At 35.5% G+C, this 13,328-nt stretch overlaps 1 protein-coding gene across 1 annotated transcript; it reads right to left on the bottom strand.

Annotated features, from left to right (window-relative positions):
- Positions 1–4,122: 4,122 nt before the first annotated feature.
- LOC124373342 (death-associated protein kinase 2-like) lies at positions 4,123–7,487 on the bottom strand. Its single transcript, XM_046831723.1, has 2 exons — positions 7,252–7,487; positions 4,123–4,310 (listed from the first exon to the last, which is right to left on the bottom strand). The coding sequence occupies exons 1-2, from the start codon at positions 7,308–7,310 to the stop codon at positions 4,151–4,153; spliced, it is 219 nt and encodes a 72-aa protein (XP_046687679.1). The 5' UTR covers positions 7,311–7,487; the 3' UTR covers positions 4,123–4,150.
- Between the last annotated feature and the right edge of the window lie 5,841 nt (positions 7,488–13,328).

Below are 13,328 nucleotides of genomic sequence, written 5' to 3'. Positions count from 1 at the left end.
TAGATATCTTAACCCTTCCCACGCCGTAGACGGATATATTCGAATGATAGTCTTTGACCGAAACGCCAAACACGATTATATCCAATATTACACATTGTGTCTCTTGGAGAGTGTTTTTAGTTCACAAAACGGCCTTCGGAAAGGCAGGCACACTGTCCGTGCTTATTGAGGTTGACTAGGAAGTATTTTTAGACAACCTGTATTCCAAGGCAACAGGAGCTTATGCCAAATATATCCATTGTCTACCTAGATGATAAGATAAGATGATAGACCTTATCTACAAAAGACCTTAGATAAGAAAATGCTTTAATAATTAGTAGTTTACATAATTTTAATTTTTCCGTTTTAATAGATTGTACCATGAATTTGAATTTAGATCAAATTATAACAGCATGTTAAATAGTTATTTTTAGATTCTTATCAATAAAATATGCTAATTTTAACTAAAATGCCCTGTTTTATATGTTTGTAGTTATTTCTTTTAACATTATTTATAAATAAATACAAATTAGCTTTGAACTTAAATAAAATTATATTTTTTTAATAGACGTCCTGGTGTTAACAGAAAGTATGGAATTTATTAGTGGTGGATTAAGGCTAGCTAAGGTAGATTCCTGATATGAATATTGCAGAGCTTTATACCCTGTTAAGTAAAGTCGTCTTGAACAAGACATTACAGATACTTTCTAAAGTTATCAAACTCAATATATATATTTATCTCTGCAATGTTGGCAATTGCTCCATCGTTAGTAAATACTGAATGTCCAACTGTAAACATCGTAATTCTAAGAAATCCATGTATTTTACATGTGAACAACTTTAGGATCAAATAAATAGATTACAGTAATGTGTCACAGGGGGTCCATTACTTACCTTATTAGTCTGTAAACAGGGCTACATGTAAATATATTTTCTGTTCGTAGTAAAACCTTTTGATCCTCAAAAGACAAATGATCTCCACGGAAAACTTAACGAGAAATAAAACTTTACAATGTGCTTCCGTAAAGGCAGGACTTCTAAGGATTTTCTTAATCAAATCAAACAGTTCTTTATTAACATTTTCTTGGAGAAAAGTAATAGAGTCAGATTATTTACATACATCAGCAAATATAAAAGCATTGGTTATGGATGTTCTGTTGTTGCGTTATTCCTCCAGTCAAGGAACTCCTTCACAGAATAGATTGATTGTTGCAGCAGCCAATTTTTTGTAGCAGTCTTCAGGTTTCTTACGGGTAGGGGTCTTCAAAATGGTCAGGAAGCATGTTGAACAACATAGTGCCTTTGTATGAGGGCTTTTTTTCGTAAAGGCTGAGGTGATGAGAGTCCAGAAGAAAGTTGTGTCTGTTTCTGGTGTTGTAGTGGTGTTGGTTTGCCAGTCTTGTTTGGTTAGATGTGACAGCGTGCATGATGGTCTCGAGAATATACAGTGCCACTACAGTCAGGATTTTTTGCTCCTTAAAAAGCTTCTTTGCAACTCTCTCGACAGTTCAGACCTGTGAGGGCTCTGATCGCTCTCTTTTGTACAACCAGCACTCTATGTAAGTTCTGGGCTGTTGTTCCACCCCAGGCCATCAAGCCATACCTCAAGTGCGACTCAAACAAGGCAAAGTATGCGATCTTTGCTGTTTGAGAGTCACCTATTTGGTTCATTCTTCTAATGACGTATACACTGCTGCTCAGTTTTTTAATAAGATGGTCTACGTGGGATGTCCATGAGAGAGTGCTGTCGATGGTTATGCCAAGATATTTGGTTGAGTCAGCAATGGATAGCTGTGGAAGAGGGTCATAGTTGTTTCTGGATGCAGTGAAAATTAATTGCTGTGTTTTCCTTTCATTCAAAGCTAAGTCATTCCTGCCACAGTATTGCTTTGTCATTTCAAAGGCAATGAAACTGAGAATGTCGAGTTGGTCTTTATTTCTGTTGGCAAGAATGAGGGCCGTGTCATCTGCGTAGGAGACTGTTTGGCAGAAGTTGTGCAGGAAGTCAGGGAGGTCATTTGTTAACAGTATGAAGAGGATCGGTCCAAGCACCGACCCCTGGGGTACACCTCTTTTCATTTCCAATGGTTTAGATTTAACTTTGATGATCGAGTTTTTACTCTTGCAGGTTAATTCAACCATCTGTTTACGGTTAGTTAAGTAAGTGTTAAACCATTTTGCCTCTTTGCCTGTTACGCCAAGGGTGTGTAGTTTTTCCAGTATCAGACTGTGCCCTAAGCAGTCAAAGGCCTTGCTTAGGTCCAATAATATAGTGGTGGCTATGGATCCGTTTTCAAGGTGGTCTATCACAGTTTCCACGAGTTGTACAATGGCTGAGGTGGTTGATCTGCCTGGGAGAAATCCATGCTGTCTTGGAGTCAGGAGATTGTTACCTTTAAGATGATCAAGTAGTCTTGTTAATACGACTTTTTCCAAGATTTTAGAGAGAGTAGGTACCAGTGAGATGGGCCTGTAGCTGCTGATGTCTGTAATTTCTCCATTTTTATATTTTGGATACACCTTTGATGTTTTGAGACCTGATGGGAATGTTCCTTCTTCGAAGGATTTGGTTTATAATGTCTACTATTGGTTTCAATAAGTTCAGCTTTGCAAGACTTGATGAGTTTGGCTGAGACTTCATCCTCACCTGCTGAAATTTTAGGCTTGAAAGAGTCTATGATGGCACTGACTTCTCTTGGGTCAGTTTTGACAATTAACAATTTACTTTAATAAACCATTTAAAATTTTAGAACTAAAGCCCTAAACCTGATGTCTTAGTTACAAGGTCTACCTGCAATCATCAGCACTTCCTTTTGATTTTAATTCCCACTACCTATTGGTGTGTTTTTAGTTTGATTTTTAATGAACAAATTAATAATATAACTCATTTAGCTACATTCAGCATTACAAATGTTCCATATGTGCACAATCTTTTGTAGGGGATAAACCAAATGAATCCTTTAATCTAGATGTTAAAATTCACAAATACAAGATATGTCACAAATTCAAATTTAAATTTTTCATATTTTCTTTTTAGACAGAATTTCTGACGAGATACGGAGTCAAAATAATAAAGATATATCATATGTAAAAAAAGTGTAGTTCCTGTGGTGATATGCTAGTTTAAATTACAATTATTAATCTATTAAAATACTTAACAAAAAAATTGCTAAGACAGTCTAATATAATTATTTGACACACCCAGTATATTCTCATTACATCTTGGGCACCAAGTTTAAGGACTTACACAGCAAAGCCTCAAATTTTAGGGTAGAAGGGTGTAGAACCAATTTAAAAAGTTAAGCCCTACCTTAACTAAGTTTGATAATTTTACTTCACCTTCAAAATACGAGGGCTTTCCAGAAAATAGATTACATTTTGATACTACCAAAAAACAAAGTACAAGAAAAAAAAAATCGTAAAATACTATTTTTCCCTATACAAATGTAGGCACTTATCATAGCAGTGAGCTAGTTTTGAAACTCCAGCGTTATAAAATTCTGCCACCTGAGACTTCAACCAGGTAGTCACACCAAATTTATAGTAATGCACAAAATTTATGGTATCCTAACTTCTGCAAAACAATTTCGTGTAATAAACTTCTTGAAAATTTGAGGAAAACTGAGTAAAAGTTTCTATTATTGTGAATCGGCAGTCTTCTTTAATCTTCTCATCAACTTTAGAGCCAATTTCATTGGTCACAATGCTTGGATATTCCACTTCGTTCATAATCATGCACATTAGTTCGGCCATTTTTAAACCTAATGTGCCAACAACACAACTCCATTTTCAGTAATCACATCGTTCCTATAAACTTCACAGATTTGGTGACAAATCTCAATTGGTTTATTAAGCTTAGCCAATAAAAACTATATTACATACGCACTTCACAACTCAAGGGATTTTAAAATGCGTCACACATTTTAAACTAATATTGTAAAACAATAAGGAGCATCAGTACCTCTCACTAGCTTGGCTAGATAGCCACTGAACGAAGAAATGCACTGACATCAAAATGGCTGTGATAGTCCCTAGCAGCTATGGAGCAAAACATAATCTACTTTCTGGATAGCCCACATAAATAAGATATTAATATAGGAGTAGTACTTACAGTTCGAGTAAAAGTTATAACAGTTTTTTGCCCAGTATCAAAGACCCTCGTGCAATCGAATTATGTTGGGGTGATCAAGTTTTTTTCAAAGTATTGATCTCTCGCTCGATATCTTCCATGGGAAACGCCTCGACAGACCCGCTTCTTGCGGATGAGCTTGCCTGCATACTGGCTGGACGTTGTCTTGTTCACACATCTTTTGACCACAGCAAAATGTCCTCTGAAATTAAATTTATAAATGACCATTCACATAAGACTCTAGAAACTATCACTAAGGACAAGGGATATTCCCTAGATATCTCGTAGAGGTTCCAATCTCTCCTGAAGAAAAGGAATTCAGTTTAAACACTAGAATAGTTTATTCAAAATGAATTCAATCTATTTTTAGCTGGATCAACATTTTATTGTTTTTTTTTTAATATGTTCACTAAAATGACAGACTAGGCACTGCACCTAGGATTCTACCTGTAGACCCACACCATACATTTGTTTATTTTAAGCATCGAAACACTAGGACTAGTTTACACTGATGACTACGGCTTGTTCTGTGAATCTGATGATCAGTAACGTCACACCACAGTTGGTAAACCTGTTACAGCGTAATAACTGTATACTTCTGTAATAAATCAACTTTACCAATCGACGAAAAGCTGACAGATCATTTAGACTTAAGTGAAACTGACCTTTATTTAATTTGCCTTAAAAATATCATTGACAAGAAAAAGTTCAATGATGCACATCTGTGCCTCATTTGGTCCATAACAAAACTGTTGATGCTGAGCCAAGAGACCCAAATGTGGGATATGTTGTGTATCTATCCAATAGTCTGTGGGTGTGGACCTAGTGCCACAAATATGTGCATTATTTGGTCCACAACAATAATGTTAATGCTGAGCCAAGAGACCCAAATGTGGGATAATGTTGTGTATCTATCCAAGTCTGTGGGTGTGGACCTAGTGCCACAAATATGTGCATTATTTGGTCCACAACAATAATGTTAATGCTGAGCCAAGAGACCCAAATGTAGGATATGTTGTGTATCTATCCAAGTCTGTGGGTGTGGACCTAGTGCCACAAATATGTGCATTATTTGGTCCACAACAATAATGTTAATGCTGAGCCAAGAGACCCAAATGTAGGATATGTTGTGTATCTATCCAAGTCTGTGGGTGTGGACCTAGTGCCACAAATATGTGCATTATTTGGTCCACAACAATAATGTTAATGCTGAGCCAAGAGACCCAAATGTAGGATATGTTGTGTATCTATCCAATAGTCTGTGGGTGTGGACCTAGTGCCACAAATGTGTACATTATTTAGTACATAACCAAACTGTTAATGCTGAGCCAAAAAACCCATATGTGTGGCATGTTGTGTATCTATCCAATATTCTGTGGGAGTGGACCTAGTACCAAAAATATGTGTACCTTTTTATTGGCTACTCCAGCCGTTAAATCCACTGATACCTAAAGGGCCACCACCACAATCAAATCGTCACAATTTATAATTATATAAACTACTTAAACGAAAATGTTGAACTGAATTAAATTACTGTTTTTTATATTAAAGTGTAAGTTAACTGTTTTTAATGCTAAAAAAGTAATAATTTAAAGAAAAATAAAATAACAATCTAGGCTAAGTGTATTAATTAAATGTAACAATGAAAACGTATCATTTAATTACTCTTGGGTAGAGTGGACCCGGTTTTTTATCAACTATATATAAACTAATCAAAGGATATTTAGTTATTAAACCCATCAATATAATTAACCAATAGTAATAATTACAACAATAACTAAATCATCTGCACCAACTGCACAAATATTTTACATTCTAAACAGAATTTGTTCTGTACATAACTTCTTTTAAACAAAATAAGATGGTTAAATTTAGAAAACTACACAAAATAACACTAAGGTATGATTTATTGTGTCTTTCTTAGTTTTAAGATGTTTGTTTTGTAGTTAAGTTATCTGTATTATTTAAATAACATTTTCCCGATCACCCGTCTCAGTTTTTAATTTGATTAATGGTTATGGGTTTTTATTATTTATGACATTACTTATTGTTTAAACTATTTTTATTAATTTGAAACATGATTTTAGTTTAGTATTTTATACACATTGATATTGATGAATAGTTCTGTTATTCGATTTATAAAGTATCGATGATTGTAATACGCAATATAAAAACCGGGTCCTTTTATGGTACTCTGCCTTACTTTTTAACATTTTAAGTTAAATTTGTCCGACAGTTTGTGACACAAACAACACGTTTTCATAGCCATTGCTCATATCCCATACAAATGATTTTCCTTTGTTTTAGTAAATTTTCAACAATATAACTATTAAATACATTAAAACAGAGGGCAATAATTGTAACTAACTGCAATGGAAATTTTTTGTATTTGATAGTTAAGGTACTTCTAATCAATAATTTGATTCCCTGATTCGAATGTGGTGGTGGCCACTTACTATACTATATATAATTACAGTTTTAATTATTGATAATTAATTGTAAATGTAGTTTTAGATCATTTCAAATTTCCTCCCAGTCGCCTAATACGTTGACGTTAAGTAGGTATTAGGTTAAATTAGGACTGCTGTTGTTCATTTTTTGTTATTTTTTTTAAATATTTTTACTAAAAATTGTGGTGGTAATGACTTTTACAGCAGAGATATGGTATAAAGTGGTTTAATTTTATGTTGGTGGTGTTCCCAAGACCCAGTATGTAAACCTTACACAACATATAATATACAAAATCAGATGTAATGACACCAATAATTCATCACGGCCTAACCTAAGTTAACTTTGTTACCCAGCACTATTTTTTACTATATTTTATGAGGATTTAAAGTTTCTGGAGTAGTTTTTTATACATGACTGAGAAATCAGACTTATTATAAATAATTACCTGTAAATCTAGGCCTACATAAATTAACTGAATATTCAACAGGCATTCACATTCAAATCATAAAATTAGAAAGTAATCTACTAATATAAATTAAACACAATTTTGAGTTATGAAGTTTATAAGTTGTTTACTCATTCGTGTTTGAAGTTTTTATACAGAAACTTGACTTAAAATATCCGAACAATTATCAAGCACACAATAAACTACAATATGATTCTTAATAAAATATTTAGTTTCTATTACTTACTTTCCTAATTCTTCAAACACATCATACTCGTCTTCAAAAGTGCCGTATTTTGTAGACATAATTATGAAGAGATATATAACATTTATTATAATTTTAATTGACAATTGAACGCTTAAATATAATTGTAAACAAAAATCGAACCGGAGACACGACGACAAAAACAAGGCTTTGACACTTTGACAGATAGCTGTCAGTTGGATTTGTATCCCGTTAGTCGGATTACAGGTAGAAAGGATAACCCTAAACACACACTACAGCTGAGAGTCTACAAAGAGGAACAAAATTGATTATCCGAAAGGGGATTGGCTTGTTTCATCACCTCCAATAGTGCAAACATTGTTTATGTTTAAAGTTTAACAACATATAAATTACAAAACGATTGGGTAAATGATGTGAACAATCCGAAGAGTATCCAACATCACAAATTAGATCTTCGACTTTTATAGTGAATAGGTATAAACTATCAGAGATAAGATGCTAAATGTACCCTTTCCTACTGTAAGTCTACTAAAGTATCAGTTCTAGTGCATATCTTATACTCTGTCCTATCTGTGGAATATCAGCTTTGAATAAGAAACCTTCTCTGAGTGCTTGATAATTAAGGGTATCAGAGACCAATCGGTAAATATGAGATTTTTGTTTGGCACATACAAACTTTGCAAACTATGCTGGGTTTGCATTAAAGACCTTTGACCTTTGACCGTATAAGACTAAACAAAACATTTTAACTGTAACATAGCTCCTCAGCTTTGAAATGTCGTATATTCGAACACTTTTTATTATTTTATATGGATAATGTTCACCCAGGGGTTTAGTGCCGGAGATTTTGTTGTGTAAATGTAACTTGATACTTTACCCAATTACAATTCCATTGTTTCAATTATAAGCGTATTTTATGCAAAAATACCAAGAAATTACTAAATGTATTTAGCGCTAGCACGGGATCATCTTTTAGATTTTTACCTAAGATTTCTTTTCGAGAAGATGTACGAAATGTTAGCTGAGTTGTCTATGATCTCATAATCTCTGCAAAATGAGAACATATTTGTATTCTATGCAAATAAACCTATAAGAAGAAGTGTTGGAATGTTCGAGGAAACACTTTGACACTAATACGTTAGAAACAAAAATAACTGTCTAATGAAGTAATATTGGCGTTGTTCCACTCTCAGACAATAAAACAACTCCAGCAGTCAATCTTCAACAGTTGTAACAAGCGTGTTAAGCTAATAGCAAAGAAAAGAAGAATATTCACAGTGATTTCCAGCCACGAATCCTGTTTCCCGAGCACACCGTTTCATCAAGGGGGTTTTGTTGCAAGATTCACTTTCCCTTGGCTTTGACATTCGGTACTGGAGTATTGAAGTTTACGAATACATTCCTGGTTCACGCTCATAATACTAGATTTGAAATATTTCTCTGGACAACACTGTTTAATGGTATATACAAGAAAACCAGCGTAATACATAGGTAAACATTTTTCAATATTTGCAAAATAATATGTACAATTTAATATGAGAAAATCAGGACTGAGTTATGTCTTTCTCATTGAAAACTTGTTCTACCTCTTTATATGTATTCTTCACATCTACACTTTCAGGAAAGAATATTTTTAATATGAACCCTAGGCCTACTTATTGCTTTTTTTCCAATTTGGCAGTTACTTTACGACTTATGACAGAGAGAATTTTTGTAAAAGCATTCAATGTATTATTGTGTTTAGCTGCACGGACAATTGGTACAAGACATCCAAAGGGTCTTAATTAATTTAAGATAAATTTACTTTTTGTCTACTTATTCACACACGCCATGTCATGTACCATTAGCTGCTGATCTATTGTATTTATTTGTAATATACCGTATGGAATAAACAAACTTAAAAACAGAACTGAGTGGAGAGTCGTTTTAACTGTTACAGTAGAAATTAAAGAGACGCATGATCTTACATTGTGATAGCATCCCCAGCTCATATGAATTGAAATATATAAACTATTGAAGTAAAGCTGGCAGCCAGACATAAATGGACAATATCATTTTGTAATATGTTACAATTGGGTCTTTTCCATTTATAAATATATATATATATCAATGTCAAGTTACGGATTGGCTCTAGTTAAATAGTAAAAAGCTAATAAAATTAATATGATTGTAAAAGAATATCACAAGAATATACATTTTAGGGAAGTGTAAAGACATTAAACCTTAAGGAGAGTGGCCAACAGACTGTCTCTGCCCACCACATACTTGCGTAAACGCTCTCTTTTGGAACATAACAGAATGTAATTTCTGAGTGCTGTTTCTCGAAGCAAGTGATAATAACATTCCTCTAATAATTTTGAATTTTCAGTGATTGACCCCAATTTATCATTTATCAAAATTATGAGTATCTTAATTTTGTAGCCATTACTTCTGAAATTAACAGTGATAAGTTTCATTCAAGATACCTTAATAGATGGTTTAACAATCAACACAAATTCGTCAAGACCTTTACAAAACCACCTTTATCCAATAACCCCAGATAGTTCCCGAAGATGTATAAACTTTTGTTTCTTCTGAAATCTGGAGAATGTAATGTGAAAATTTGATGATTACAAGACAGGGCACCTACTGCTGAGACGTGACCTTCTTTGACAACCATCATAAAAGTAATGTACAAAAAATAACATCTTTACAAAGCAATATTTTAGGGCATGTTTTGCTTATTAAACTGGGAAATATACGCATAGATTGAAAAACCCTTTTTAAAATATTAATCTTACCTTACCGTGCGTGTGTGTTCAGCAGCCCAAGCAGTTTTTAGTATATAGGAAACGATTTATAATTTGTTAATCTGATAATCAAGCTAAGATTACATTCATAAAGTATGACATGTTCCGATCGGTGTAGGTGTCGATCTACTGCAGTCCGCAAATTTACACACCTGACTCGCGGCAATGCGTGTCATATATACATAACTCAAAACAAAACCAGGATAATTTGTTTAATTAGGTTATATATATCTAGGGTTATTCATACACAAAATAATCACGTTTGCGCGATCGGTAATTTGAGTAACGCCGATCTACAAACGTAAACCTAGAAAACTGCAAATTATAAAAAAAACTCGAATTAGGTTATCTACGTTCGATCATTACAACAAAAAATGTGTTTGTGATCGGTTGATAACTTACGACGCGACCAGATTATCGTTCGATCTTCGAACCTGATTCTTACTTGAAGATTCGAGATTTGGCTTTGACACCACTAGTTATTCTCATAATCCCATAAAACTCATTCTTTAAACAAAAAATATCTGTAAACAAGTAATAATGCGTGACTTTTGTGATACTTCCGTAGACACCCTGCTGGAATAACCGATTAATTTCCCCGCTCTATTTCGAAATTTCCTGACTTCCATATTAAATTCCCGGTTTCCCCAATTTTCTCGGTCGCTAGACATCCTGATGCTACAGGACACATGGATCACTTCAGAAACATCTGATTAAGATGGGTGTAAGCCAGATTGATGAAGGCTTCTTCTCGATCTATAATCAGGACGTAGTCAGCGGGGAGCCAAAGGGGTCCGGATCCCCCCCCCCCAAATTGTCAAGGACTTTTTTAGTAAAGTATTATTATTATTTAAACAATTCAGAATTACTGGCATGTACTGCTGATAGATCGTTCTCAACAAAGAATCAGGTCAATAAATTTTTAAGGAACAAAATGGAAATATCAGTTGTCTGGATCCCCCAAACGTTTTCCTACTTTTTTGTCCATAAAGGAACATGTTAAAATCTGTTGCTGGAGGAAATATCAATCAGGATATCTCAGAACTGAGCAGCTTGGCTGGTAAACCGCCCTTTCTACTCTTTGGAATAGGTGTAAAGTACAACAAAATTCATATTGAGTGACAGACATCAATAAAGAACCTCAAGACCCTTTTTGAACATTTACTATTGTTTGTATAATCTCTTATTACTTGATACTTGGTAGCTCCGTCGATGACCGGTAAAACCTGATTGACTGTTTCATTTTACAAAATCTATATACAAATTAAAATCACAAAACTATATACAAATCACAATGGCGGTGGATGCTGAAAAAACCCAATGTCCAATTCTTTTAGTGAATAGATTGGCCTCTCAACCAAACAGCCCCTCAGACGTTTCTTAAACTTCCCAAGCTCAAAATTTCGCACGTACTCCGGCAGGGTATTAATAAGGTTAAAAGCTGAAGTAGGGAAGCTCCTCTGCGTCACAGCGAGCCTACATCGAGGCACATCCAGCTGGCAGGCCCCACGAGTACGGTGATCATGCATCTGGCTCCTTCTGTAAAATGAATCAATGTTGTCCCGTATGTAAAGGAGGGAGTCAAGGACATACTGGCCATGCACTTTGAGAATTCCCAGATGCTTAAAGATGGGCCTACAGTAATCCAGGTGGCCAGCACTAGCTATCACCCTAACAGCCCTTATTTGTAGTAGCAGGATGTCGCCGTTAGCGGAAGAATGCCGCCAAAGGAGGAGTCCGTACGTTATAAGACTGTGGAAAAGGGAGTGGTATGCCATTAATAAAAACTCCTCAGCTACATTGTATCTCAGTTTGCGGAGCAGGCAGACCACTCTAGACAGTCTTGAGCATACCTTGGAGACATGAGCATTCCAACTTAGTCTAGAATCCAGCCAAAACCCCAGCAGCTTTACACCCCACCCCCCGTCTGCCCAACAGCTCCGCGCTTCAAGCTGCAAAGAAGGGTTTGGATTTTATCTTCATTTAATTTTAGCTTATTGTCTGCAAACCAAGTCTTGGCAGTACCTAGCAATTCATCAGCCTTCCTAAGTACCACCTCAGGGTCACTAGCTCTTGAGATCAGGGTAGTGTCATCAGCAAATAGAAGTGTACATCCGTTTAAATACAAGTCATTTGCCAGGATTAGGAACAATAAGCGCCCCAGAACGGAATCCTGTGGTACCCCGTGCTTCAATTCCCTGGCCGCCGAGCACGCACCAACAAGAGAGACGATCTGGGATCTATTTGTGAGATAGCTGGTAATAGTACTCAAAGCCAAACCTTGGACCCCAAGTGAGTTTAACTTCCTAAGGAGGATATCATGAGGCACAATGTCGAACGCCTTGCTAAGGTCACAGAGGGAGAGGGATGTATTTTCGTTGGCCTCAAAAGCGTCTGAAATTCTTTCCACAAGAGAGTAGGGCAGTTGTTGTGGAGCGGCCTATACGGAAACCATGCTGGCCATCTAGAAGGTTATTTGTTTCCAAGAAGGAGGTGAGCTGATATTTTATTAGTCTCAATTACCTTAGACATCGCTGGAAGAATCAAGATTGGTCAATAGTTGCACATCTGAGCCGCACAGCTTTTCTTGTAGATTGGCACTGTTCTAGCCACCTTCAGTTTATCCGGAAACATTCCATGCTTAAGACAAACCGTTTATTACCTGTGAAAGTGGCCTAGCAATAATCTCAATGACTCCCTATAGAATTGAGCAGGATACGCCATTAACATCTTGGGTCCTAGAATTTCTTAAATCTTGAGACAATTTTAACGATTTGACAAGGGCTTACCACATTCCAGTCGACAAGTCTTGGGTGGTCTGGATGATGATGCACTGTGGCGGCCACTGAGTTGGAAGTAACCACTGGAAGATTTAAAATTATTTCCTCCACCGAGTCAACAAAAAAGTTATTAAATTCATCTGGCCCATATTCAGGTAAATCCACAGGTTTCTTGGTACAATGTATATCGATTATGTCCCAAGCGGCTTTACAAATGTTAGGGGATGACTTTATCAACTTGACATTGTGCTTCTTTTTAGCATCACTCACCCTTTTTCTATACAAACCCATTAACTCTTATATAAGTTCTATAATACTTGTCAGCCTCGTTAGGTACCTTGGCAGATTTATAGAGGTCATATAGAAGTACTACATAGGACTTCAGCCTACGGAGCTCATCATCATACCAAGACCTGTCTCTAAAAACATTTGTATTCCCCACTTTGGACATTTTTGGCCTATTTGTGGTTGAGAGGATAAACCAAATCAAACTTAAAAACAAAGGTTTCTATTAGAGAGAATCAAAAGC

This window comes from Homalodisca vitripennis, unplaced genomic scaffold (assembly GCF_021130785.1).
Source record: "Homalodisca vitripennis isolate AUS2020 unplaced genomic scaffold, UT_GWSS_2.1 ScUCBcl_5369;HRSCAF=12058, whole genome shotgun sequence".
Classification (NCBI taxonomy): Eukaryota; Metazoa; Arthropoda; class Insecta; order Hemiptera; family Cicadellidae; genus Homalodisca; species Homalodisca vitripennis.
This window is presented reverse-complemented; position numbering and strand designations above follow the sequence as displayed.

Coding starts and splice junctions, on each gene's coding strand:
- LOC124373342 (XM_046831723.1), bottom strand. CDS start 7,310: ATGTCTACAAAATACGGCACTTTTGAAGACGAGTATGATGTGTTTGAA. Junction 4,311..7,251: donor GTGTTTGAAGAATTAGGAAA/GTAAGTAATAGA, acceptor ATTTAATTTCAG/AGGACATTTTGCTGTGGTCA.